This window comes from Alosa sapidissima, chromosome 10 (assembly GCF_018492685.1).
Source record: "Alosa sapidissima isolate fAloSap1 chromosome 10, fAloSap1.pri, whole genome shotgun sequence".
NCBI classification, from domain to species: Eukaryota; Metazoa; Chordata; class Actinopteri; order Clupeiformes; family Clupeidae; genus Alosa; species Alosa sapidissima.
The window spans coordinates 2,836,384-2,863,492 of NC_055966.1; the positions used below are offsets into that span (position 1 = coordinate 2,836,384).

The window sequence follows — 27,109 nt, forward strand, 5'->3', positions numbered from 1 at the left end:
GTGCGATCCGGGTTCCCGGAAGTGGCTCCTGATGAAACATCTTGCTCCGCCTTAACAATCTTTGATAGAAGCCATACCAAAGATTGTTAAGGCGGAGCAAGATGTTTCATCAGGAGCCACTTCCGGGAACCCGGATCGCACGAGGGGGGGGTCAAAATCCCCCTTTATGCAGAGCAGAGGCAGCGACTGCTCCATTGAAGTCTATGGGCATAGCTCAGAATTTCACCACATATGCTAAAGTCTTGGTTCTATAGAGTTAGGAATGTGAATTTCGGGCACATTTTCATGATCCTCAAACCCTTCTGAACATTTCAGGTACATTTTTAGCATTTTTGAGCAATCCAGTCTGGAGAAAATCAACCTTATATCAGGTGTGCGCCGGTTATTTCTGCCGCTGCTGTTGGCTGGTTGCAACTTATGCTCGTCAATACGTCATCGACACGCCTCTTTATGCAGACAGGATTCGATCCCCATTTCGCGCCCATAGACATGAACTACGACGAAGTATCTTGCTCCGCCTTAACAATCTTTGGCCATACTCCACAAGGGTTTACTTACGCCCACCCCTAGACCCCGTGCTGCACATGGCCCATTATATCCCTATGCCTTAATGCTGATTGAGCTTGCTTAACTGCCTGTTCTGGGTTCCACTTCCTCCCTGCATTAACTGTGGTGGAGCAACTTTCCTCACCACTGGGTCCTTGGACTGAGGAGGAGTAATTTCCAATCTAGCCTTAGCACACTTCAATTCCTCTGTCAGACCTAACCCTGTGTAGGGTTCCTCTGTAACCCTAACCCTAAAATGTCAGTGTAGCAAAAAGTAAATAACCCACAACTAGGACCATAAAGCTAGAAAAAACAAAAATCACTTTATTGGGAATACAGATTTACAATAAATAGATGGAAACCAATAATGCAAAAAAAAAAAACAGTAGCACAGTTCCAAATAAAGCAACAAAATTAAAAGACCAAAATCTCTTTCATGCCATTTCACTATATATATTCTCAAATGTTCAATAAAATGCACAAAATCCACATTCGTATGACCCCTCATGATCTCATTAACCAGAAACATTTGGAACAACTAATGTCACTGAACTGTACGGGACAATATGCGGTGACCGGTTATTGCTATTACTCCAAATTAGTGTTCTAGATTATAGCGGTCTCCTAAATAACATTATTCAAGGATATAATCCTTGCAAAATAAATCAAGTAATTGCTTCACCCACAAGTTGAATGCTAAGTTTTGCACCAGATGTGCCCACTTGAACAACAAGGAAGCCAACATGGGATCCTTCAGAGGTGGGTTTGAATTGGACTGGAAGGTTGATGTAATGCTGTGATCTGATGGAAAAGAGGAAAACATCAGTAGAAGTCAAGTGAGTCATGAACACATATCCACATGTTGACTTGTAAAATCAGTTCATATTACCTATATCCAAGTTTGTGCATATGCATACATCGTATATACAGTACCACACATTTCAGAATTAAACAGGCATATTTACATGAATACTAAAATGAGAGGAATATCGAATTCACACAAAACCTTCAAATGATCTAATGCATTCAATTACTGCATCAGAAATGACAGGGAAAGCATATGCACAAAATAAATTTGCTTCACTTGAATGTTGGATTTTTCTCCTTTTTGGAGAAACAACTCACCTTAAAGAATACTTGGAATGCTTGATGTGGAATGGTGCTCTGGGACTGCAGAATGTAAGCTGTAAGTCAATAAAAAATTAATTAAATCACACCTTTCACTAAATGACTTCAGGTAAGAAATGAGGAAGCTGAGCTTGAGTGAAGTGTTTTTTTCCATTTGACAAAATGTGCATTTGTGCATGCATCACCTCATTCTCCTACATCGTTGCACACAATGTTGAGTCTGATTGTGAACTCACCTCATGGGTGTCAAAGGAGTTGTTGCGAAAGTTGACCTTCAGTGTATGAGCCAGGCCCAATCGTGTGACTGGGAAAGTGTAGATGTCCTGGGGAGCATATACTCCTCCTCTCTTGGGTGCCTCCTCTGACCTGAAACATTTGCACAGGTCTCCTGTAAGAACTTCCACAAGTTTACAACACCTGTGCCAAGATGACTTAATAAACTCAGTTAAAAATGGATTTGTGATATCAAAGTTCCTACTCAGTCTTGGCTTTAGAGTCAGGTCTCATCTTTGGCTTGGTGGAGGTCTCCAGTTGTGCCACCGATGGATCACCCTCATTTAAACCAGTGCTTGCTCTACTTTTCACACCCTATAAAAATGAAAGAATCCAAGAAACTTAACACAAAAATTGCAACACGTACTTCGCATAACCATTGGTGATTCTCTGCTGCTTTTTCCTTCCAATCTGTACACCTTTTTTCTCTCTTCCTCACCAGCGCCAAGATAGTGAGCCCTCACCCACTTTTTAAGCCCAGTTCTGCTCTAGGATTTTTCCTGTTAAGGTGGAGTAGTTTATTGCTACGGTCACCTACTTTGGAGTAATAACAACATACCCTTCCTGCCTAGGGTGACCTCCAGTAGTATCGCTTTGGGTGGTACTGCACAGCCTTTTTTTTATTTTTATCTCGCCCTGTAGTATTAGCCTGGCGAGCCAGACCCACATTAAATGAAGGGTCTGGGCACTCACCGTTCGCAGTGCTCAGTCCGAGGGGCGGGATAATCAGTTGTCTTTCAAATGCCCTCTGCACGCAATAGGACGCAATAGAATATTTGTTGTCAAGTAGCAGGGAATTCAAGCCAAACCATTGCAACTCTGCCATCAATCATTATGTTAAGCCCACCAAACGACTCTATACACGATTTCAATGTCCTGATTAAGTTTCGATTTCTGGAGCTCACAAGCCAACGGAGAGTTGCTAGACTAGCCCTGGCAGCAAATGTAATTTGCTGCCGCTAGGGGCGCGTCTAGATTTCTAGGCTACTGTAGTATAGCTTCTTGCTTGTACTTGAATCAAGTTAAGCAGGAGATGCCCATGAACATCTGATTACAAGAGTCCACAGCAACAGTCATTCCTTGAGAACCGCCTGGATATTTATAATTACATCTAGGATAGTGCAATGATGAGTAAAGCCCTTTTGAGGCCCCTATACCATATACCTTGGTTTGTAAGCTATGCACAGCAATAATGAAACACCACTTCCTACCTGTAAGCCTACTGCTAGAAGCGACAGACAAGAATAGAAGGGGGGAAAGTAACAAAATAAAGTAGTCTAGCTCATAAATAGGTTTAGGTTGTATAAGTATTTAATGTGTAAGCAGAAAATAACTGTTTATTCTGGTCTCACAAGAGTTCACATTAGATGTCAAGGCTGTGGATTGAGAATGAAATAGATTTACAAAAAAAAGTTTTGCTGTTGGATGTGAACATTGTCCTTTTCAAACCAATGGAAATTAGATCTATAGACAATCCTACTAAATCTACTCCTTTTCTGAACCATACCCCTTTCATACCAGAACTTTGTGAGCCAGTGTGGTGCATTTGACTGAAAGCAGCACAATCAGCCCATCTGATGACTAAATCTATATGTGTGTGGTGTGCTGAATAGACAGTAATTTTTACTAGTTCAATTATGCTTCAATGTCTTTTTTGGGGTTGATGCCAGAACCTCACCGTGCCACAGAGCTGGAAACGCAAACGGCTCTTTTGCTTTTGCTCACCCACTGGGTGGCACTCAAGATCCCAGAACTGGGCATAATCTCCTTCATCCCGTGGAAGAAAGGTGAAGGGCACCTGAAAGAGCCAGTAGCAAACATTTCAGAACAATTGACATACACTGCCTTTTACTACAAAAAAAGGGTCTGTAACAATGCACTACGCAATAACAACGCATTAGAGTAATAGTGATTGTGTAATATCCAACCAAAATGGATGTCTATCTATAAATATGTTATATTTCTGAGTTATAGTAACTTCAAGCACATAAAGCTGTTTATATATACAGTAATTGAATGTAGTGATGCGTCAGCCATTTTTTTTTTAAAGGTTCAGTTGTAGTTGTGTCCCCTTCAATGCTAAAGTGATGATGCAATAATGGGATAATACATCTTTTTCCAGGTCCAATGGCTTTCAGAGCCACTTGTTTTTCTCCATAGACAGTAAAATAAAAAAAAAATTCTGCTATTCACAGTAGCCGTTAAATGGTACTACTCACTAGTTACCTCAACTTAAGAAAATCTTATTTTTTGCGGAAGCCTGGACGTTACCCTTGATTGTATCATCTCGCTGCACAGCTATACTAATTACTCTGTCAAAGTCAAGTGATTTTGTTTTACTCTCACTAAAACGGAGATAATGGTGACAAAGTTTACAAGTTGAGAAAAACGACTGGCTGCGCTAGTAAAGGTTTTTTTGAGAAAAAGTTGTTGGACCCGTGACGTCAGACTTAACCACTAGGTAGACCTAACCTCTTCTTCCATGCATGGTGATATTTAGTCTCATTTTCCTGAAATTGAAAAAGGTTTTTATGCACATAATTATATATTTGTATATACATCATTGGTTTTTAAGCTTGCTCTTTCTAAAACCTGTATGGCTTTTATGTACATAACTGCATTTGTTTGTATACACCTTCGGGGCAGCCGTGGCCTACTGGTTAGTGCTTCGGACTTGTAACCGGAGTGTTACCCGTTCGAACCCCGACCAGTAGGCACAGCTGAAGTGCCCTTTAGCAAGGCACCTAACCCCTCACTGCTCCCCGAGTGTCACTGTTGTTGAAGGCAGCTCACTGCGCCAGGATTAGTGTGTGCTTCACCTCACCGTGTGTTCACTGTGTGCTGTGTGTTCACTAATTCACGGATTGGGATAAATGCAGAGACCAAATTTCCCTCACGGGATCAAAAGAGTATATATAAACTTATACTATACATACCTATTAGGTTTTTTTAAAAAAGAAAAATAATTCTATGACAGCTTAGAGAGGACAGAATGGAAAACCGTTTTCCCCTCCTTGATATGCAAATGTCAGACTTTTAATTGACCACTAAAAAAACTGGCAAATCTGAACAAAAAATTGCATTTGTGATACAAATACAGATTGTGACGCAAACCACCCCTCTGATCACTGCCCCCCTCCACACGTCACACTACCACTGAATGGTAGATTTCAATAGTAGTTGCTAGAGGCTATTGTAAATGGTCCTTGGCTGCCAGACAGACATTCAGCCTAACACTCACTTAATTATTCATGTGGATGCCAGATAAACATGAGGGGCTCTAGATATCTGCTAAAAAGGGTCATTTTATTCCTCAGCCTGATTATAGGGTTGTAAATGGTCTTGCAAAATACCATCTGAGTGTTTTTGACAGCTTTGAACGCCATGTTGCACGACATTACTGTACGTTACCTGTACAGTCATCACTCAGTTTGATTGAATGAATGTATTACAAACTGTGTCAGCTTCCTAGAAAATGTGAGTGTTATTCCATAATGAAGTGAAAAGTTATTCTATATTTATATTCCCATTTTAGTTGTTAGTAGTTTTTAGCACTGCTATCATTGAGTGCTTTGCTACAAGGCCAAACATATCAAATATGTTAATTATTCTCATTCTATGAATATTAACACAAAACACCACTATCTTGTAGTCACCTGTATGTTTCCCTGTGTCCCCAGTATGCCAGAGACTTTAGGGCATCGAAATGCTGTGTAAGTGGCACGGTAAACATCTCCGGTGCCGTCAACACCCTACAGCACATGAGACACAAACAATAGTGATCAGTATTTACAGATGTTACTGTACCTTTTTAGTCTTCCCATTAGATATTGTACTCCAGGCACTAGATTGTTACGAAAAAAACAACAACAAAAAAACACACACTTTACATGGCTAGTGTTCCTCAGTGACCAATATGTAGAATTCAGTAATCAGAAGTTTAATATACAACATATAGTTTTCATGCATTAACATGTACATAATTTCCTCTAAAAATTAGCGGTGTAAGAAAATAGATAAAATCGAACATTGCCATATTTTATTTGGCAATACAGTATTGATTTTTAAATATAGAGCGAGAGAGCGAGTTTACATACTGCACTTTATTTTGTTATTGACATAGCACACTGTACAGTACAGTTCTGCCTAAATTGTTTGTCTAAAGCAAACTTCTTTTTTTACTTACATTATAAAGAAGATACCATCATACGCATAAAATGTACGTTTTTCGGTTACACTTTACTTGACGGTGTCAACATAAGAGTGACATGACACGGTCATGAATGCGTCCTAAACAAGTCAAACGTTTGACATAACGCTTCTGTTATTAAGTGACATTTGGTTTTTGTCATAACAAGTAAGGGTTAAGATTGGGGTTAGGTTTAGAGTTAGGGTTAGGGTTGGGGTTATAGGATTAGGGTTCATGTGTCATGACAGTGTCATGTGTTCATGACAGTGTCATGTCACTCTTATGTCGATACGGTCAAGTAAAGTGATACCCGTTTTTCTAAAATAAAAAAAATATATAGCATTATATCGCATATAGCGCAATATATCGCTTTCCGCACAGTATTGAAATATATAACGAATCATAACCCATGTATATGTATTGTCAGATTCTTGCCAATACACAGCCCTACTAGAAATGCCAAAATAAAATCTATTGACATGTTCAGGTAGCCTACTACACAATCAGTGAGCCGGTCTAATTATTTGGATTCATGGCCATGTACTCCGCCCTAGGACTTTGCTAAAACAGAAAAATGAGAGAGAGGACCTATTGTGTTTGTCAGACTTTCTAATGATATTCACCTAGTAAACATTAAAATGTGTGATGTTGCATATTCTTATAAGGCATTAGGAAAGCATTGGATCCAATACAAAATCTTGAGAGGCTGCGGGGCGTAGCTGATTCCAAGTCAGGCACATTTCAGTGACCGCTCTTGGACTTGCAGTGCATCAGTACTCAAATTGCATCAGGATTAGTTGACATAATAGATTTGCATAATGTATTTGCTTAACAAATAATTTACTTGTTTCATAGAAACAAGAAGCATGCAACATGACGAGACTTATGAATATGGGAAACGGGTGATGACATTATAGATTTACTCTACAGTCTGCTATAGGTCATGAAAAACCTGTATATAATAATGATCCTTCTCATGATAGCAATTTTTTAAACACTTTACCTTGACATATGGTGGGGCAAGAGATGATAGATACCATCTCACTTCTTTTCCTTTGTTCTCCACCTTAAGAGAACATTCTGAGCAAGCCCATGAGTGAGAGAGAGATTGAACATGAGAAATAGAGAAGCATAAAGAACTATTTGAAGAGAAATGTTTCACCCAGAGATTATATGCCGGTATTATCTGCTTTTAAAAATCCAGTACATTTGCATGATGTTAATACACAAGGAAGTAAATTATTCTGTTCATAAAACACATACAACTTAAAACATTAAGAATAAATGCTGAACTTTAACTATGTGGTGTAATCACAGGACTACGCTACCTGTGCTTTCCCCACAAGGTGTGATGGGAAAGACCAAAATGCGGTTTATAATCTCAATTTGAGAAATTATGTCGCCCCTTGGCTGGATTTTGGCTGTGGGCAAAGCTGGAATTTCTGCCTGTGGCACTAGGGGCAAGACCGACTTGTCCGATACACCAGACATCATCACATCCTTGGTCATGTTCTGTTGGATTTGCACCTTCACAAACTTGGAGACATTAGTCATAGGTTTGTTAGTAATAGTTCAAATTAAATGGGGACAACAGTAATTAAAGTCAGGATTAGAACCAACCTTTTGCTGACCGTCACACAAGACATAAACATGCCCATTCCAGGGCAGCTGCAGTGGCTTTGAGATCAAGGATGGGTTGGGGCTTATGTGAATCTGCATATGGCTCCTTTATAAAAGTCAAGCAACACAACAACAAAAAAAAGATGGGCAGATTGAAACTAATCAGGTATTGGTGAGGTGTGATCGATTCCATATACTATACCACTACTAATTAGGCAGGTACATACTCTGGTTCGATGACTCCATTTTGAGGGGTGATGGTCAAACAATGTGCTGGCCAAGACAACTCAAAACTCAGCTCACATCCGGAGTTATTCACAATTTGGACTTGGCAAATGTCAGCTACACCACCTAGAACAGGGATGTCAAAGTCAAATACATTAGAGGGCCAAAAAAACAAATTTGCTACAAGCCGAGGGCCGGACTGGTTCAATGTTTATTAAAACATATTAAAATGACTGCATGTAACCTATTGAACCAAGACGTGTACTGTATTTTATTTAATGATTAAATGAATAATGACTGTGACTGAAGTGCGGGCAAAGTTTGCACAAATGTACGATTTTTCCCATCCTCACCGACCTTGTCATAAAACTTGTTTAAATGATCATATGATGCCACCTTGCTGCTTTGTCGTCTACATGAGCCTTTCTCAAACTTCTTTGACCTGAGGCCCAGTCAAGGCATACTGTGGGGTCATAGGGCCCACCTACATAGGGCCCACCTACATGAACCCACCCCCTCCTCCCACCCCCCATTAAATTATCATAATGATATCACAATTATTATTATTTTTATACTATATTGCTATACATGCACTTCAAAACAGTCAATGTTTAAAGTGCTAAGATTGTTCACAAAAGTTTGTGAAAACATGCACATCAGAGTACTGCTTTACTAATGTAAAATATAATTAGGCCTACAATAGTTTCATTGTTTTTGCATTGTTGCATGATGCTTGCATGAGAAATACTTCTCAAAACAACTACAGTTATATGCCGTTGTTTTGGGATGTTTCCCTCATGCAAGCATCCTACACTGATAGAATATTTATATGTTATTTAATTACATTTCATTTGAATGCCTGAATGTAAGGATTCAGGAGACACAATACCAGCTTGTGTGAATGGTAAATGGCGGGTCAGATCATGCGTAAATTACTGATCTGGAGATCTTTAACTATCTTTAACTAAGACTAATTAAAGTTTTTGCCTGACTTTAATACTTAATGCCAAACAGTGTTTTATATAGTCTGTGCTCTGTTTTTTATGGAAGTTGCATAAATCCACGTCGTTCTATTAAATGTTGTTTCATAATTAGCCTTCCAATAGGTTTAAGCTTAGCTTTGCTACCAACGTGCACACGCATGTATTGAATAAACGCTCATACCACGACTTAATTCTATGCCTCTATGTTTGATGACACCAAATTAACAAGCATGTCCTACTAAATGCAGAAATGTTTGTTTTCTTTTTCTGTCCGAGGCTCCTTGACCAATTGCGCAGCAAATTATCAGACAATGGCCCGGAAATAATTTCACTCTGCAGACCATTGTCCACATTGCGGACCGCGGCCCATAGTTTGACAAATGGTGACCTGCATGCTGCCATATATTAAGGCCTTTTTACGGTGTGTTTTAGCCAGGTTTTCGCGTGGAAGGCTCTGTCGAAATCTGGCACCCTATTCAACTAAGTTAAACTGAAAGAGCGTGCCGTTCAGACACCGAGTTCACAGTGACGTTCATCAGGCAGTAGTAGCCTAATACAGTACGTTCAGTTCACGTTCGCTCAAAATACATATGAACGAGTGACTTTCGTTCAATGAACGCGTTCAGGCACAACACTGAGGAGGGGGGTAGCTGAAAGTTGACATCTGCCCTGACTGAATACTGATGAATTATGAAGCCGAGGCCCACTTGCGGCACCGCAGTGAGTTCGTGGGCTACCGTTGCATTGCGGGGAATGGAGTATTGATGCGCAAAACAGCACCTGGCGGCTGTGGCCTGCGGGCTGGTTCTAATACTAATCAAATATCATCCCGGGGGCCGTAGATAATTCATTCGCGGGCAGGATCCAGCCCGCGGGCCTTGACTTTGACATGTCTGACCTAGAACATTATGAAGCAGTAATGAGACATGCAAATTGTAACACTGACAAAACTCACATACATCTCTACTCTTCACTATCCCTTCATCCATGCATCCATCTATCCCCCCATCTTCAACAGATGGATGGCTAGAAAGGGGTGTGTGTGTGAATTAAATGTATGTGCATATTACATGTATGTGCATATTAAATGCCTCCATTCCAGCAACAGCCGTGATTAGTGAATTTAGGCCATCATAATGTCATAAAGCCTACTCTGGCAATAGTTTTCATATCAACATGCATTGCTAGCAATAGCAGCCTAATGGACACTTAGTGGACTGCAATATTTTTTATATTTTACACCACCCACTAAAATGACAAAAATAAAACCACTAACCAATTGTAGGGGCTCTCAAAACCACCTGCTCAGGTTTAATTCTCCAGGAACCACAATATTCATCTGTGGGGTTTTGAAAGGCCTCCTTAGCTACAAGGGGAGGGCCCTTCACAGGGAGGACATCCAGCGACACATGGCTGGCTTGATCTGAGGGTCCAAAACCACTGTAGATGGAGATAAGAAAAACCAAAGTGGTGTAAATCTTTTAAATCCAGGGCCTGTCAGGCACTTTCAGTAGTCCAACATTGCCAAAATGTTATAATAATAATAATAATACTACATTTTATTTATAACGCACTTTACATCAATTCCATGACCTCAAAGTGCTACAATGCACATAAAACACTTTAAATCTAGCATAAAAGGAAAACAGAGAGAGAAAAAGGTGGGGTTTAAGGCCTTTTTTTTTTTTTTTTTTTTTTTTTAAAAAAGAGTCCACAGTCTGTGGGGACCTTAGATGGACAGGGAGAGCATTCCACAGACTGGGTGCAGCTGAACAGAAGGTGCGGTCGTCCATAGTTTGAAGCCTTGCCCCCAGAGGCTGGAGGAGGTTGGCCTGTCCAGAGTGGAGAAGGCGTGAGGAGGAAAGGGGGGTGATTAGTTGTTTGAGGTATAGGGGGGCAGTGCCATGAACCTTTGAATTCAATCCTGTACTGGACAGGAGGCCAGTGGAGGGATTTGAGGATGGGTGTGATGTGCTGGTACTTCCGTACCTCCATCAGGATCCTGGTAGAACAGTTCTGAATGTACTGCAGCTGCTGGATGTTCTTGGTTGGGATCCCGATGAGAAGTGCGTTGCAGTAGTCCAGCCTGGAGGAGACAAAGGCGTGGACAAGTTTTTCGGAATTGGGGAGAGTGAGTATGCAATGTTCCTGAGGTGGAAGTAGGAGGTTTTGCAAAGATGTTTAATGTGGGCCTCAAAAGTCAGGTGAGGGTCCATTCTGACACCGAGGTTTGTGACTGAGGATGAGAGGTTGATGTCGTGGCCGGAGAAGGTGATGCTGTTGATCGTGGATGGCCGGGTCTGGTGTAGAGTGCCAACAAGAATGGCTTCCGTTTTTGAGCTGTTAAGTTGCAGGAAGTTAGCCGTCATCCATACCTTCTCCTTCAGGCAGGTGGAAAGTGTGGAAAGGGCTGCAGATGGGGGTTGGGTTTGTTTTGATGTAAAGTTGGGTGTCATCATCGTAGCAGTGGAAAGCTATTCCATGCTGGCTGATGACACGACCAACAGGGAGCATGTACAGTGTGAAGAGGGTGGAGCCAAGGACTGATCCTTGAGGGACACCACAGGTGACAAAGTGTGTGTCCGATTTAGCACCACCCAGGGATACATACTCTGTTCTGTCTGTGAGATATGATGTGAACCAGGTACAGTGTCAAATGCTGCGGTGAGGTCGAGAAGGATGAGAAGTGATTGAAAGCCAGCATCAGCAGTCATCAGCAGGTCATTGGTGACGCTGACCAGGGCAGTTTCTGAACTCGAACTTCTCATGAAGACTGTTAGTTATGAGGTGGTTGTGGAGTTGGGCAGAAACAACCTTTTCCAACACCTTTCACAGGAAAGGGAGGTTAGGGATGGGGCGGTAGTTGGCAGGTGCTTCGGGGTCAAGGCGGGGCATTTTGAGTAGTGGCTTGATGACAGCAGTTTAAGAGACGTAGGGACATGGCCGGACCGGAGGGACTGATTGATCATTTTGGTGATCATGGGACTGACAGAGGAATGACTTTTTATCAGGGCTGAGGGAATATTTTTCACGGAAGGTTTCAACTAAAAAAAAACAAACACTGACTCCAAAGTGCCAGTAATGTTTCCATCATCACCAACCCAGCAACAAAACTGAGAGCAGTCAGGAGGTCATGACAATCTGACTACAAACCATTTTCATCAAAAAATGCACATTGATGTTTAGGTCGTTTGAATTCTGAACTTGAAGTAGTAAGTGTAGTAATACTTCCCATTACCACTATGTTCACAATGGTTAATGCATGGGTCATTCCATATCAAATCAGTCAGAATCCAGGAAAATGGTTGCCACACAATCTCAGATTTTGCTTGGAGTTTGTCTATATAATGTTTAAATGTTTAGGTCCCAAAACTAACAACTGTAAATGTTTTACATTTTTTTTTTTGCCCTTGAGGCATTTTTGAAAGTGTGATACCAAGAAAATAAATCATCTTAGAAGCCTTGTTTGGGCATTTAATATCTATGCTAGACCAAACTTAGTAGGATAGAAGACAAACATGTTCTCATACTATGAGTTGACCATTAGTATTATCGAGGGTATTATAAAATAATTCTTTGTACCTAAGAGGCATCAATCAGCATTTTATCTGCTACTACAATATTTTATTAATGTGTGATCATTTGGGTCATTTTCATGTGTCTAAAATGAAATGTGGGGTAGCAAGGAGGAACATGAAAACCTGTGTGGGAATAACCGAATGTGTGATCATTTAGTGCACTATTATTTTTAATTAATGTAGTGTTCATATACTGTAAGCGTCCAAAAATAAAAGCATGTTTTGGTCCAAACAGCAAAGAATAAAGTTGCTTCCGATCTGATTCAAATGAGGATTTTGTTTGGGACTAGTAAGAGATTTAACCCAAATGTGCTTTTGATAGTGGTTGGCTGGTGCGATGCTGTTAACTCACAATAGATATTGAGGTCTCTGTTGGCAGTGTATCATCTATTTGCACAGTATATGTTTGAATGAGATGCTATTCTGGCCAAAGAAAACCCTCAATTGTAATATTCTAGGAATGCAGTGTGACTGTATTTACGTTACAGTGTGATGAATTGTATGTTTAGATTTTGACTGAAAAAGAATGTCTACAACGTAAATGCCTGAATCTGGAAGCCGAAACAATAAATAAAGAAACTGGTGTACCCATCCAACTCTGATCCATTACGTTGTGATGTATGCAGAAATTCCAGATGGTCATCCAAGCCTGCAGTATCTGTGGTTCCCAACAAGGAAAGCAAGACCTTATTCATGTTGTTGAAGAAGATCTGTGCATCACTGGGCCTCTGGGGCAGGTCAAACACTGCCACAAAAACATACACATTGAGTCAATACATGTCATGTAATCTCTAGAAATCAAAGTGGGGTAGTAAAATAATTTGTATGCATGGATCTCTGCCTGCATCTCTGCCAATATCTCTGATATTTCCATATGGATAAAGGAATGTTACCTTCTACAAGACAGAGAGCATAGTCATCCAAGCAAATCCTCCAATACAATCCTTTCATCAAATGAAGCCCTACTTATCTCAACTGTAGCCTGTACAACGGCTAAGGTGGTATCTTTCGCCTTGGCTACTGCAAAACACTGCTTGCGTATGATCAGTGATATGATCAACATACACTGAGAGATTACAGAAGATAGTCCAGAATGTATACAGTGACGCCATTGATTTAAAACTTTAAAATTTCAAGTCTAACTATAGCTAGCCTGAAGAGTAATGAATGAGTCTGCACCAGTCTACTTAAAAATACTCAGGCATCAGACAGATCAAAACGGTTCCATGTCTTCCTTGTGGGGCTACATGCCCACCAAGTTTCGCGCAGTCTTTCAGTGTCCCGGAAATTATTGACACAAAATTAATGAAAAAAACTCTGACTAAACCTATATGACTGCCGCTTCGCTTGTGCGGCGTCATAATAAACACTACCATACCTTCAAGAGAAACAGACCATAAATGAAGAATTAAAATAAGGCATTTAAAAATCAATCTGTATATTAGCACATCATATTGATCATAATACAATTGATTCAATAGTAAGCACAAGAATCCTCCAATGCCCACAGGTAGATAGTCTGTACAACTGCTTTTGTGTTTATGTAACCAGTACCTTCATGGACTTCATCTTCACCCAGGAAAGTCTCATCAAAGGGGACATTCTTCAGTAATGAATCATCAGAGAGTACCTTCTGACCAGTAAGAGGCTTGCTTGTTCTGAACCTGAATAAATATGTTTAAAATAATTAATATTTCAGTACTGGTGTGATACACATGGTTGATGTGATATTGGTGGTGTGAATCATCTCACAGGTTCCCCCTACAATTTGGAAACTGCTCTCTGCCTGACCTTCTATATTGCTGTCGTGAGATCTCATCCCCACAGAAGAGGCAAACAGTGGCAAGAAGTGCAGCTCTTGACTGGCAAAGGGCCTGTTCCCTTGGAGAGGTCTTCAGAAGCACAGTGATCACCTATCAACAAAGGTGCACAGTCATCCAAGAAGTAGAGAGATGCACTGCAAGCTGATTCATCAACATAACCTTACCGATATTTGATGACATTAAACTTGGAGACTTGGTTATTTGAAAACATTTAACATTGACAACCTGCTAGGTTTCCTTTAATTCTGCAACTCAGCAAATAGCCAAACATGACATGTTTCTAATAGCTTAAAATGTCCTACAACGGTTTTCCAAAAATAAAAACTGTGTTTATCAAAAGTTTCCAGTTTCTAAATCCCATGCATGATTTATTCAAAGGATGTTCCTGGCCTACAGGAAAATAGTTGTGCATATTTCATGCATTGTTTTTAGGCAGGTGTGGTGCTTGAAAACTAGACAGTGCAGTATATTGTAAAGTGCATGGGTGTAGTCAAAAAGTGCACCTGAATGCTGACAATGGTTGGAATGAAACATTTCAGATTTGATGTGGCTCTAATCAGGGGAGGGAGTTAAGGGGAAAAGAGAACACGGTTCACCTACCTCTTTTGTCCGTTCCTTCAGAACAAATTGTGAAGGTGCCAGGCTGAAGACTGTGGTCTCAGCCAGCTCTGATTTCTGCAGGTCAGTGTAGATCACAGCTTTGACATAAGCAGCTCGGGAACCAGTGTTGCGCACACACAGACACAGTTTACTGACACTACCGACTTTAACTCCAGTCAGTGAGGCCATGTAGCCTTCAGAATATTTCTCCAGGTCTTCCAGAATAACATTACTGGTGCCACCATACCCTGACAATGGGATCTGAGGGAACAGGATGGCAAAAGGAACAACTTTTAACCAACTACACATTTGATTGGTTTGAAGTTTTGCAGGTGATCTATAAATAACTGCGGGTGAAAACAGCAGAATTTAAATTAAGAATTTGCGAACCAACAATTTTCCATGGCGTTCACTCCAAAAGAATCTATTTGGCTACTTTAACTATGGTAATAATTAACGAGTTCTCTTTAAAATTACACTGACTACTGCTTTATGAATATGAAAAAAAAAAACAAAAAAAAAAACACTCACAGTGAATTTAATGCCAGGTTGAGAGGGCCTGACTGAAGACTGCTTGATCTCCAGTTTTGCCAGCATGCATGCCACACGTGTGGGAGTGTAAAGCAGATGTACTGCCATGTCTTCCTTGGGTCGAATGGTTAATTCTCTATGCTGACTCAGCCTTTCCTCTGGCCCAAATGAGCTCTGAAGCTGTGAGAAAAGAGAAGAGTAGCGGTAACTCATCTAAAAAGATATCTGGTAATAAACAGGTACGAATAACACATTTACGGTATTTTCCGGCCTATAAGTCGCATCGGTCAAAAAATGCATCATGAAGAGGGAAAAAACATAGAAGTCGCATCAAATTATTTTGAAATTCATTTCACAAAATCCAAGATCAAGAACAGACAGAGACTATGTAACTGGACATAGAGGCCAAAAAGATTGAGAATTCTACCGGGAATGTTAATGAAGCCGAAAGAGTGAATGGCGGCGAAGCTGAGGCGAGCCGGGCTATAACGAAGGTGGCCAACGAGGAGGGCCCGATCGGTAATTGTAAAGCAATTTACAAACGATTCACTGAATGCTGATGTGATGTATGAAAACGTAGCTAAAATTGTGGAGAATGCAATGCAATCAAGCATTTTGGGTGATGTGGAGGCACAAAACGGGCAGCAGAGCAAATGCTCGGGAGGCTACCTCCGAGAGCGAGAGAGAAAAAAAGATGCACATTTTAAAATAACGTGCAAACTTTCAACGACGTTATACTAAGGTGCTACCCTTATTTTAGAAACTATTCACATGCCTTTCTTAACCGAAGAACCAAACAAAAGCAAGTTCATCAAGCTCCTAATCTCCTTCCACAAGCTTAGAGCACCCGCTCGCGGCTGTAGACGGTAATGTTTACTCCTTGGTTCATGTCAGTCACGGTGGGTTTCCACACACCGAAATTTCGCGTCACTCTCATTGAGGTTGAATGGAGACGAAATTTGCCCTAGTTGGGCGAAATGAGAGTGAATCGCCGAGGCAGGCGAAACAAAGTTGGCTAAAGTTTAACTTTATTTAAATGAGGACCATTCGAGAACCAATCAGGTCCGCGTGTTTGTGTTTGGAGGCGGGAGTTACAAAAAAGTCTGACCAAGATGGCGGAGACTTCCTGAGCTGTAACACGAAAATTTGTATGTGATTAAAATGTTTCTACATGAACATTGGCACTTGTATCAACTCGAATTGCGGTTTATATGCCACACAAATTTAGTCAGAGCACATACACCACTAAATAGACCACTAACTTTTTAGCTAGCTGACAGGGGAACTGCTAGTATGTTCGGAAATTGGATTGCATTGTAAACCTAGCTAGACAGCTAGGCTACATGCTGCAACACAGGTATGAAATATATTATGTCTTATTGACCTTGTTGTTTCTATGAACATGAATTGTTGTCTATAGGCAACATCAACTTAGTCGAGGCATAAAGACTCCTTCATTAAGTACTTAAACGTTTGAACTAGCTGGTTAGCCTAATTAGCTCGCTTGCCACCACTGGCTAGACACTGCAGTTAAAAGGTTAGCGGTTTGGCAGTCACGCCCCCGAGGCGAAATTTCGCTGGCCAAAATTCGCGAGGTGTTTCGCTGTGTGGAAACCCACCGTCAGTATGAATTAACATAAAAACATGTTAAATTATATATATTTTGATATATAAGTCGCACCTGACAAGTTTCAGGACCAGCCAAACTGAAAAAAGTGCAACTTATAGTCCGGAAAATATGGTAATTGTTCATTTACAGTTCAGCTTCTTAGGTTAATGTTTAGTATTTGCTTATTGCTAGTTAACAATTATTTTTATTCTATATGGTATTCTTGGTAACCACTTTGCACTGTTCACTTTTTGTACAACCTCCATAAACACATACTCCTACAATAACATCTCACTGCAATATTCTAAAATGGGACTGAAGACATATTTTTGATCCTACCTGAAAGCAGTCTTGGTCCTGACCCCTGACCAGTAACCGCAGTTGTTGAGCCACATTGGTTGAGTTATTGCGGAGTACCAACTTCTGCTGCCTTAACAGACAAAGAAGGCATGCAGAGATGAGAAAAACCTTGCAGTCCGCTTGACATTCAATTACTTTGACAACATTATTCTAAATACAACCCCGAAACCAGCATCGCACTCTGCTGCCACCTGCGCTGGTGTGCTGGGTTGTATTGAGAATAATGTTGTCAAAGTAATCGAATGTCGAAAGTGAAGTGGGCCACACTCAGTGTCGCCGCTGTTCTCCACAGCGCTTTAGTGTGTCCATTTTTGCAGAGATGGAAGCAGTTTATGACTGGCAAAATTTGATATTTCAAAACTGAACTGTTTTAACAGCAATTTGCAATTCAATTCAATTGCTTTTATTTGTCATAGTTATAAAATGTCACAGTGCATATTTACTTGACCACATTAATTCCCTGCTATCTCTTAGCATTTAATCAAATAGCGAAACGTTGATTAAAGTACACTGACAAAGATGGTTTGTAATATGCATGTGATATTTGTGTGACGAGTACTCAACAGAGCCATTCAAAAGAGAAGAATGGGTGTGAATTTGGACACACTTTGCCTACTATGTGCAAAAACAAAAACAAAGAAAAAGGTGTGAGGAAATTGGTGAACCAGTAGAAATAGAAAAAGTGAACTATGATAAACTTACATGGCCCTGCCAAGTGTGACTCCTCCCCAGACCATAAATTGCTTGTTGGAGAGAATTGGTGGCACCTGGCATTGTGAGACAGTGGTGGAATTATGGACAGCTTTCCCATTGCCCTCTGGTTGAACCTCTCCCTTCAAGATAACTTCATATTGGGGGCCAGAAGGCAGCACCAGAATGGTGAGCACACTGAAGACACAGTGGAATTGTTAGATCAGTAAGGATTCAGAGGCAGGCAAATTGAGATATAATGTGTAGGATAAGATCTGACTTGTGGAAGTCAATAAACCTCTGTGTAGACTTTTAGCATGTTAGATCCTCAGTGAAATTGTTAGATCAGTAAGGATTCAGAGGCAGGCAAAATGAGAGGTAATGTGTAGGATAAGATCTGACTTGTGGAAGTCAAGAAACCTCTGTGTAGACTTTTAGCATGTTAGATCCTCACTGGAATCTGAGAGAAATATATACATAGACTGTATATATAGCTGTATATAACTGGACAGTGTGGCTGCATTCTGCAGTGTTCTATGGAATTGAAGCCGCCAAGGCGACGCCATCTTGGAAAATTTGGAGCCAATTTGAAGTGCGGCTGCGCAGCAAAAGTTGAAGCATGCACAGTCAAGAGGAGTCGCGGTCAGGCACGCCCACTCAGTTGCCACACAGCGAGTTAAACACGCCCCTTGTCAAGTGAAACCCGCCCCCTTCTCCTTTCCACAACGCAGGTCGACTCAGCGCCGAAGGCTAGCTGGCTGGATGAATTTTGCGGCTGTGAGTTAGCTAAACAGTACAAACAACAATCGGTTTGTTCTTGTCTGGTAAGTGTTGCGTATCAACTGAAAAGTTTCTTTTGTCTATTGGTGTTCTTAAATACGTCTAAGAGAGCTTATTATGTTGATTATAGACTGTGACAAATTTAGTATGGTGAATACTAATGAGCTAACAACAGAAATACGGACAGCGAATTACATGCTAACGTTAGCAGCTACATTAACGTTACCGTTAAAGGAGAATTCCGGTGTGATATTGACCTAAAGTGTATTGAAACATGATACCGAGTGTGAACGTATGTCTCATAGCCCATCTCGGCTTGTCCCCTGCACTCCAAAATCTGGCGCTAGTTAGCCGATGCTACCAACAGCGTTTTCAATAGTGGTGCTTCGGCATCGGGCTAGCCATGCAAATAAATCACTGTTTTACACCCATTTACGAGGCTCAATGTATCTCCACACTTCATTGGTAGACTTCTGAGGGCCCTGACATTTAAAACGAGACATTGAGAACTTTGAAAAAGCACTGGTAGTTTACTTACAAGACGATTTATACAGGCAGTATCTTCACGAAGTTTAGCGTTTGCAGCCATCTTGAATTTAGTCACGATAAGTCGAGCAATGAGTAAGAATGAACAGGTATGATAAGGGATCAGATTCCAAAAATAATTCAGTGAAAATGCATGGATTCCAGTTTCTTCCAGTAGCATTTCCACTGAATTATTTTTGGAATGTTTCAATACACTTTAGGTCAATATCACACCGGAATTCTCCTTTAACGGGAGGCTAAGTTAGTCGTTAAGGTGAAGATTAGCACACAGCCCGTAACAGTCGATGCACTTGGTTTTATTAGTTGTTGCTGTTTTCAAATATCTCATTGTATGCCATCTCAACATGGAGTAACCATTGACTGTACATGGGGATTAATAACACTAGACAGTCAGTACAGTATATGATGTGATAAAGCAACGGTATGATGTGATAAAGCAACGCAAGTTAACGTTAACGTAATGTGAAGCATGGACCTCATCAACCTCATGTTAATGTAACTACTAGCCAGTTTGCCAGCATTGCATTTTTTCTAATGTTAACGACAGACACCTCTGTTAGAGCTACTTCTGTGATGGTAGGTCGGTAGCATAGACCAGGGGTTCCCAAACTTTTCCACAACAAGGCCCCCCAAATACCACTAGGTTCTGGCCAAGGACCCCCCTTTACTAAACCCATCGACAATACTATGGCAAATGTAAAAATACATTAAGCTAATCCTAATAATTACTTTAGCCACAAGCACTTTGCGATGGAGCATACAGTGTGTAAAAATTGCATTTGGGGCTTTCTGCTATACGAGAGCTATCACTTTACTATTATTCCCAGTCATCATCATGGAAAATATAATGTTCAGATATGCGACAAATTATTATAATGGCATTGTATAACAACCCTCATAGTAATATAGTATATTTTACATTTTTCAAATGTATTTATTGGTTTCTTTTATTTTTCCTTCCAACTTGCTGAGGCCCCCCTGGCACCCTTTGAAAACCACTGGCATAGACTGTAAAAAATAGATCGGTAGGTCGGTAGTTGTAGACCGCATAAGTGAATGATCGATAAATGAAACGCCTGCAACACTACGCCAAGAACCAGTCACTTCCCAGGGATATCGGTGAACATTTGAGAAAGACCTTAGTTTGTCATCTAACGTCCATGATCAGTCATACTGATAAAGTTATTTTTTAAGCCGACGCAAGTCAATAACATTCACACCGCATATTTAAATGTGTAGTTAACATTAGGTAGGCTGTGAAGTTTATTGCACACATATATTTAATTAATTGGTATTACTAGTGGTGTTGAGTGCCTGATTAGATGCTTTGTAATGTTGTAAAATTGTCTGACTAACTTTATTGTAACTTTCCTTTTTGCAGGTAAGATATGGGTAATGGCTGAATGTACTGGAGGTGGCGGCAAGGTGGTCTCCATGGTCTACATTAGTCTGCAAGCAAGGGAATGCCTACGTGAAGTGGTTTGGCTGGAGTGGTCTGAGGTGGCATGTCCTCCCCCTTTCTCCAAGTCCCCTGACATCCATCTCCCTGACATAATCACCCACCGTCACTGGATCAACCTGAAGCCCCTTATACATGGGACATGGCACAGCACCACTACGTTCTGAAAACACATGACTTTCAATAACTTGCGTGGCACCAAGAAAGGTCTGCCGCTGCTCTGAACCTTCTGTTAATGTGACATCATTCATACTTGAGGCTGTACACATCCCTTTGTTTCTATTTTCTTTATTGAGGTCACCCAAACTTCAACTTTCTGTATGCCCCTGAACTCACACAAATTGTAAATTGTAATGCGCCATTTAACCAGTGGTGTAGTCTAGTTAGTTAGTTGTAGTGGTGGGTATACTGTGAGCAACCCCAAATGTTATTAAATACGTATCCTTGCCTATTTTAAATGGGTATACTGAGATGATGCTTTTTAATTGGGTTTACTGTGTAGTCCTGTGTATCACTTAGACTATACCATACCACGATCATTTAACTGCCTTGGTATTTAAGTCAGAGGCCATTGCTTAGTATTTAACTGTAGCCAACACAAAGATGTAGACGTTACAAGAATATTAATATAAGAATAATTATTGGTTGATACTAAATCAATATTGAATGTTTTTTTATTTCTTTTGTGTGATATATCATTCAGAATGCTGCAACATGACTGGTCTTCAATCAGCCAAAGAGGACACATCGTAACTCCTCTCCTAGTTACTCTCCATTGGCTCCCTACAGTAGCCAGAATTAAATTTAAATCTCTCCCTTTGGCCTATAGGACACTGACTGAATCTGCTCCTTGTTATTTTAATTCAATGATCAAGATATACATCCCCAACCGCCCACTGCGGTCTTCTGATGAGCGTCTGTTGTGTCGACCAGTCTTGATAGTGATAGTTTTTGGTCTTCTTATACATTATGGTTTGTATGCAGTAATACTGTTTTATTTTCATTATAGGCTGTTGATTAATTTGACATTGTTTATTATTGATATTCTCCTTAATGTAGTCTTACCATGTTATTGTTATTATATTATTGATTGAATGGGCATTATTATTTATTATTGCTTTCCCCCCTCATTTTCATTGTTTATTTCATTAGGCTATTGATTGATCCCCGTTTTAAGTATTATATTGTTTTGTATTTGTTAAGGGTAACCATAACCATCATCATCATAATGTGGTATTTTCTTATGCACTTGAAACAAAGAATAAAAATGTTTCTTTAAACGTAGTACCACTGAACAGCAAAGTAGCTTCCTGATTATGTGTAAAATGTTTACAGAGTATCCTGATGTAGTAGGTCTATGTTCTCATATTTTTACAGCTGACATGAAGGCTGCAATATTACATTTTTGATTTATAATGGAGCACCCTCTCTGGTGAAAGACTAGCAAGCCTGTGGTAGAGGCATACGATTACAGACATATTGAGAGAGCCTATCAATGAGTTGTCACAGTTTTCAATTTAGACGTATTATTTTGAAATGATGTACGTCTACGGGAGGATTTACACATCACTGGCAAGACCTGATCAAATCATACCAATGCAAAATGCTTCTCCAGCAGTGCAATTGCAGGTAACAACGATACCGTAACGCATTTTTCAGATACCGCTGTTCTGAGCATACTAAGCAAATTGGCCATTTGTAACTTTGAATCCCTCCTCACGTTAAGCTATGGTCCAATAATGTGTTCACTAAAACACAAGTAACGTTATTTGTCGGGCTGATTCATAAATGGGCATACCGAGGTTGTCGACCTAGCAGGCTAGGTGGCGTTTATTGCCATTCGCAAAACTAAGCAAGAGTTAACGTTAATGAAACTTAACATCGCCTTCTCAAGTGACTTAAGTGTATTCAAATGAAGTTGCAACGATGATGGCGGCAATCACTGCTTACGTTAAACCATTTGAAACAAGTAGGAGTGTAAATGATGGTGACTATGGCTAACGTCACTTCGGATCAATATAGCAGAGCCCTTTTACTTTACCTATCAACTGGCTAATGCTAGCATGATTTAGCATGCTATGAGCTAATATACTTAGCATCTACGAAAGAACAGCACATATCTTTTTTCACAAAGAATCTGTCACAACTAACAACGATGCCTCTTACAAACAACTACATAATGTATGACTATCAATATGTATTTAGTCAGACTCTGATAAGATAGAGCCTAATGATAATAACAGCAACACTTATTTAGGTTAGATTATGTGTCAAAATCTGGTGTCGTTAAAATAAGTGAGCAATGACGTGGTAGTGTCTGCAGCCTAGACGGTAAAACATAATGGACAAAGCGTCGTGTCTGCAGCCAACCAGCTGTCAATCATAGGTGTAAACACGCCCTTTTTAGATTTGTTAATATAACATTAAAAAAAATTATTTTAAGAAAAGAAAAATTGTGTGTATTGAAGCATCTTGAAAACTATTTTTTCGAATAAAAAATTGTTGATACAAAAATAGTTTTAGGTGAGAAAAGTGACACGGAAAGTTGGCTACTTGGCCATTGAAATACATGGGGATGGGCGGAGTTACACATTGTATTGCAGCCAGCCACCAGGGGGCTCTGGACTAACGCTCGCATCACTCTTAACAGACGGCACACTGTCCAGTTCTATATATACAGTCTATGGATGGAATTGGTTTTTCCTACTAAAGACCTTGGAGTAATTAGGTAAAAAGAGTAGCCTTACCTCTCAATGCATTTTTGTTTATCCTTAGCCGTGAAAGAAACCACAATTCCTTGCTCCTCTCCGGCATGCAACATAAGCTCACTTGGCTTAACATAAAAGCACTCACTGCTGTCACTGCTCTACAATTTTCAAAAAAGGCAAGAAGTCAGAGAGGAACCACTATTACATTATATTAAAATATATATAAAGTGCATTTATAAACATTAGTGCTGTTAACACAGAGTCTAGCTAATCTCTGCTGTTGTCAAGTCAAAGGAGTCTGATGATGTGCATCACTAGGCTACAAAAACCACAAACACAAAATATAATTAGGGCTGCAACAATTAATGGATTAGTTGTCAACTATTAAATTAACAGGAAATAAAATAAAGTCCTACATACTTTCCTCAGCTAATTAGGGAGATCACATATGTCGCATATGAATCGCTAACTATTTTGATAACTGATTAATCGCAGAGCCAGAGCTACAACGAAACTCATAATAGGCTGACGCATCTTCTTGGGCTGTCACTCATTTGAGAGGAAGTTCTCAATAACAATATTAGGTCTATAAACGATTAACATAACATGAACATTAGAAAACAATTCAATTCACATTCATTCATTAGGCCCAGGGCTCAAATTTAACTTTTTTCCTCAGTGTCGCGCAACAGTCCCGAATTCCACCCCTTTGCTACCCTAGTTGCAGCCCTAGTTGGGGGCCAAGCAGAGAAGCTGCGAAGGCACCCATTGTGTTTCTACGTTTTCCTATTATTATTATTATTCTATCATGGAAGTCTATGGCAGCCCATAGAACAGTCTGGTAAAAAGTTTGGCACACAAATTAGGCACAGTCCCATGATTAATTTCACCAAGTTTCAAGTTGTCACCTCAAGCACTCTAGCGCCACCAACAGGCCAAAGTTGGACGTGCGTTCATACAAGTAACTTTTGACCCGTTGGCTCGATTGTCAAATATGAGGTATCGTTGGAATCCTTGGACCAAGCAGAGTTCAACACACCTTATGACGTCATTTTCCGCCATGATGGATTTTCCGCCATATTGGATTTAATCAAAAACACCTAAAAGTTTTCACAGGTCACAAAGTTTGTCCGATTGACACTAAACTTGACACACATAATCTTTAGTCCAAGCCTCAAAAAAGGTATCCCTTTTTGTCTTTAAATCTACAACCGTTTGCCCGTAACAGCCAATCATAATTGGCGGCGAAGCCACCAAACAGGAAGTGAAGTGATCTCAGCAAAGCTTTCACGTATCAAAACCAAACTCGGTACATGGGGTCAGGACCAAATAAGGAGGGGGCTCAATAAATATAATGACTTTTGACCAATAGGTGGCGCTATAATTAGCAAATTTACCTTTTGGCCTGTAATGGGTGTTGTGTTTGGAATTAAAACTTACTAATGGTGATTGTTAATACTATGGGAGGTCGTAAGTCCGACAGATGTGAATTTGTGACATCAACGTAATTGATCCGGCCGCCATATTGGATTTAATCAAAAACACCTAAAAGTTTTCACAAGTCACAAAGTTTGTCCGATTGACACCAAACTTGACACACATAATCTTCAGTCCAAGCCTCAAAAAAGTTATCCCTTTTTGTCTTCAAACCTAAAACCGTTCGCCTGTAACAGCCAATCAAACTTGGCGGTGAAGCCACCAAACAGGAAAATAAGGGATCTCTCAGCAATGCTTTCACATATCAAAACCAAACTTGTTACATGGGCTCAGGACCCAATTAGGAGGAGGCTCAAGAAATTTTGACCACTGTGTAGGCTCATATCTCAGCAATGCTTACACATATCTAAACCAAACTTGGTACATGGACTTGAGACCCCATCCTGAGGACGCACAATAAATTTGGAGTCTTTTGACCACTAGGGGGCGCTATAATCACAGGAAGTAGGCTCATATCTCAGCAATGCATTCACATATGGAAACCAAACTTGGTATATGGACTTGGGACCCAATCCTGAGGACGCACAATACATTTGGTGTACTTTGACCACTGGGGGCGCTATAATTAGGAAGACTTTCTCGTCGTCATGTCAGTCTTGCGATTATAATTTAATCCCTTGACAGACCAAGATGTATACAGCTTGCCAAAAAGTGAAAGTTGAAGTGAAAGTTGTAGAAGTATAGACCTGCCACTAGTTGAGTGGGTACAAACCTTTAGTCTAAGTTGCACATTGATGTTGCCTGCATTTTTCAAAGGTAGAGTCTGTTCAGTTGATTGACCAAATGGTGCCTGAAGACTAACAGTCTATGGAAACAGAAAAGATAAGAGGTAAATTAATGGCCTCAATTGGCACTGGGGGGGGGGGGGGTATCATCAATCTGCATGTATTCTTCGTTATGACATGTAACCCAAATCAGAAAAAGGGGACGTTGTGTAAAATACAAATAAAATCAGAATGTGATAATATACAAGTCTCGTAAACCCATATTTACCAGCAAAAATAATTGGAACATTGGAAAATGGAAACTATATGTTAGTTTTTAATTTGATGCTAGCAACATGTTTCAAAAATGTTGGGACAGGGAATGTTTACCACTGTGGGCTTTAAACATTTCTTTTTAAAGTGAAGCAACAAAGTTGGAGACCATGTTGAAATTTGCTATAATTTATTTCAAAACCAGATTACTCTGGAACAGCTAATTATACACGGAAATGCATTACACTGTTGTGTTTGGTAAGGTCTACCGTTTATTCTGATTAAGGGTGTCACGATTCTCAAAATCCTCAATTCGATTTCATTTTTGATTTTAAAGTCCCAATTCGATTTGATTTTCGATCTTAAAAAAAAAAAAAAAAAACTATTAATGCATTCCTTATATCTTATTTACTTTTTTGGCCTTTTCCTATTCTGTTTCGGGGGGCTTTTATTCTGAAACCATTCCAACCGCGAGAATGTAAATAGAACAAACATTAAACAGAGACGTGATAGTGAAATGAAACAACAGAGAATGATAATTTGATTGTTTTAGCAAACTCCGACGAGAACCAAGGTTAGTGTTCATGGAATATGTACTCATCAATGTGCATTTTAAGCCTTAAAGTAATTTTGGACTGTAACTAGATAATCTTTTCACTTGCTACGTTGAGTAGGCTATCGGAACTCCCCCTATTACCGTCGGCCCCGTATTTCCGCTGTCTTGCGTGTATGGGTCACTTATATCCATTTCTATACAAACCAAGACGGTGGATTCCTAAAGAAACGCAAGCACCCACACCATAGGTGTATCTAAATTGGCTATGTACCAAAAATGACATTTTACCGCGACTCGAAGAGCTGTAAACAGTGTTGTAAGGCTGCGTGTACACATCCGCTTGGAGCTCAAGTGGAATTTTAATTTCATGACGAGAATTCTCGGTCTAACTGTTCATGTGCCGTTGAAACGGCGTAAATAGGCGACCCATC

General features: G+C 40.1%; 1 protein-coding gene across 9 annotated transcripts in view; it reads right to left on the reverse strand.

Moving 5' to 3' along the window:
- Nucleotides 1-850: 850 nt before the first annotated feature.
- cep192 (centrosomal protein 192) overlaps nt 851-27,109 on the reverse strand; it is an 87,881-nt gene continuing 61,622 nt past the window's right edge. For 7 of the 9 annotated variants that reach the window (XM_042107481.1, XM_042107476.1, XM_042107483.1 and 4 more), the window contains 20 exons: nt 25,858-25,950; nt 23,688-23,806; nt 18,168-18,353; nt 17,445-17,535; nt 15,497-15,676; nt 14,966-15,226; nt 14,334-14,455; nt 14,097-14,206; nt 13,131-13,287; nt 10,241-10,404; nt 7,984-8,107; nt 7,757-7,862; nt 7,465-7,672; nt 7,140-7,216; nt 5,604-5,699; nt 3,626-3,745; nt 2,153-2,262; nt 1,911-2,040; nt 1,672-1,730; nt 851-1,347 (listed from right to left, as the gene is read on the reverse strand). In XM_042107481.1, the coding sequence (XP_041963415.1) occupies nt 1,212-1,347; nt 1,672-1,730; nt 1,911-2,040; nt 2,153-2,262; nt 3,626-3,745; nt 5,604-5,699; nt 7,140-7,216; nt 7,465-7,672; nt 7,757-7,862; nt 7,984-8,107; nt 10,241-10,404; nt 13,131-13,287; nt 14,097-14,206; nt 14,334-14,455; nt 14,966-15,226; nt 15,497-15,676; nt 17,445-17,535; nt 18,168-18,353; nt 23,688-23,806; nt 25,858-25,950 (2,649 nt within the window). In that variant the 3' untranslated portion in view covers nt 851-1,211. Of the gene's footprint in view, nt 1,348-1,671; nt 1,731-1,910; nt 2,041-2,152; nt 2,263-3,625; nt 3,746-5,603; nt 5,700-7,139; nt 7,217-7,464; nt 7,673-7,756; nt 7,863-7,983; nt 8,108-10,240; nt 10,405-10,529; nt 11,051-13,130; nt 13,288-14,096; nt 14,207-14,333; nt 14,456-14,965; nt 15,227-15,496; nt 15,677-17,444; nt 17,536-18,167; nt 18,354-23,687; nt 23,807-25,857; nt 25,951-27,109 lie in introns of those variants that run through there. The other 2 variants (XM_042107485.1, XM_042107484.1) reach the window with 2 other exon arrangements.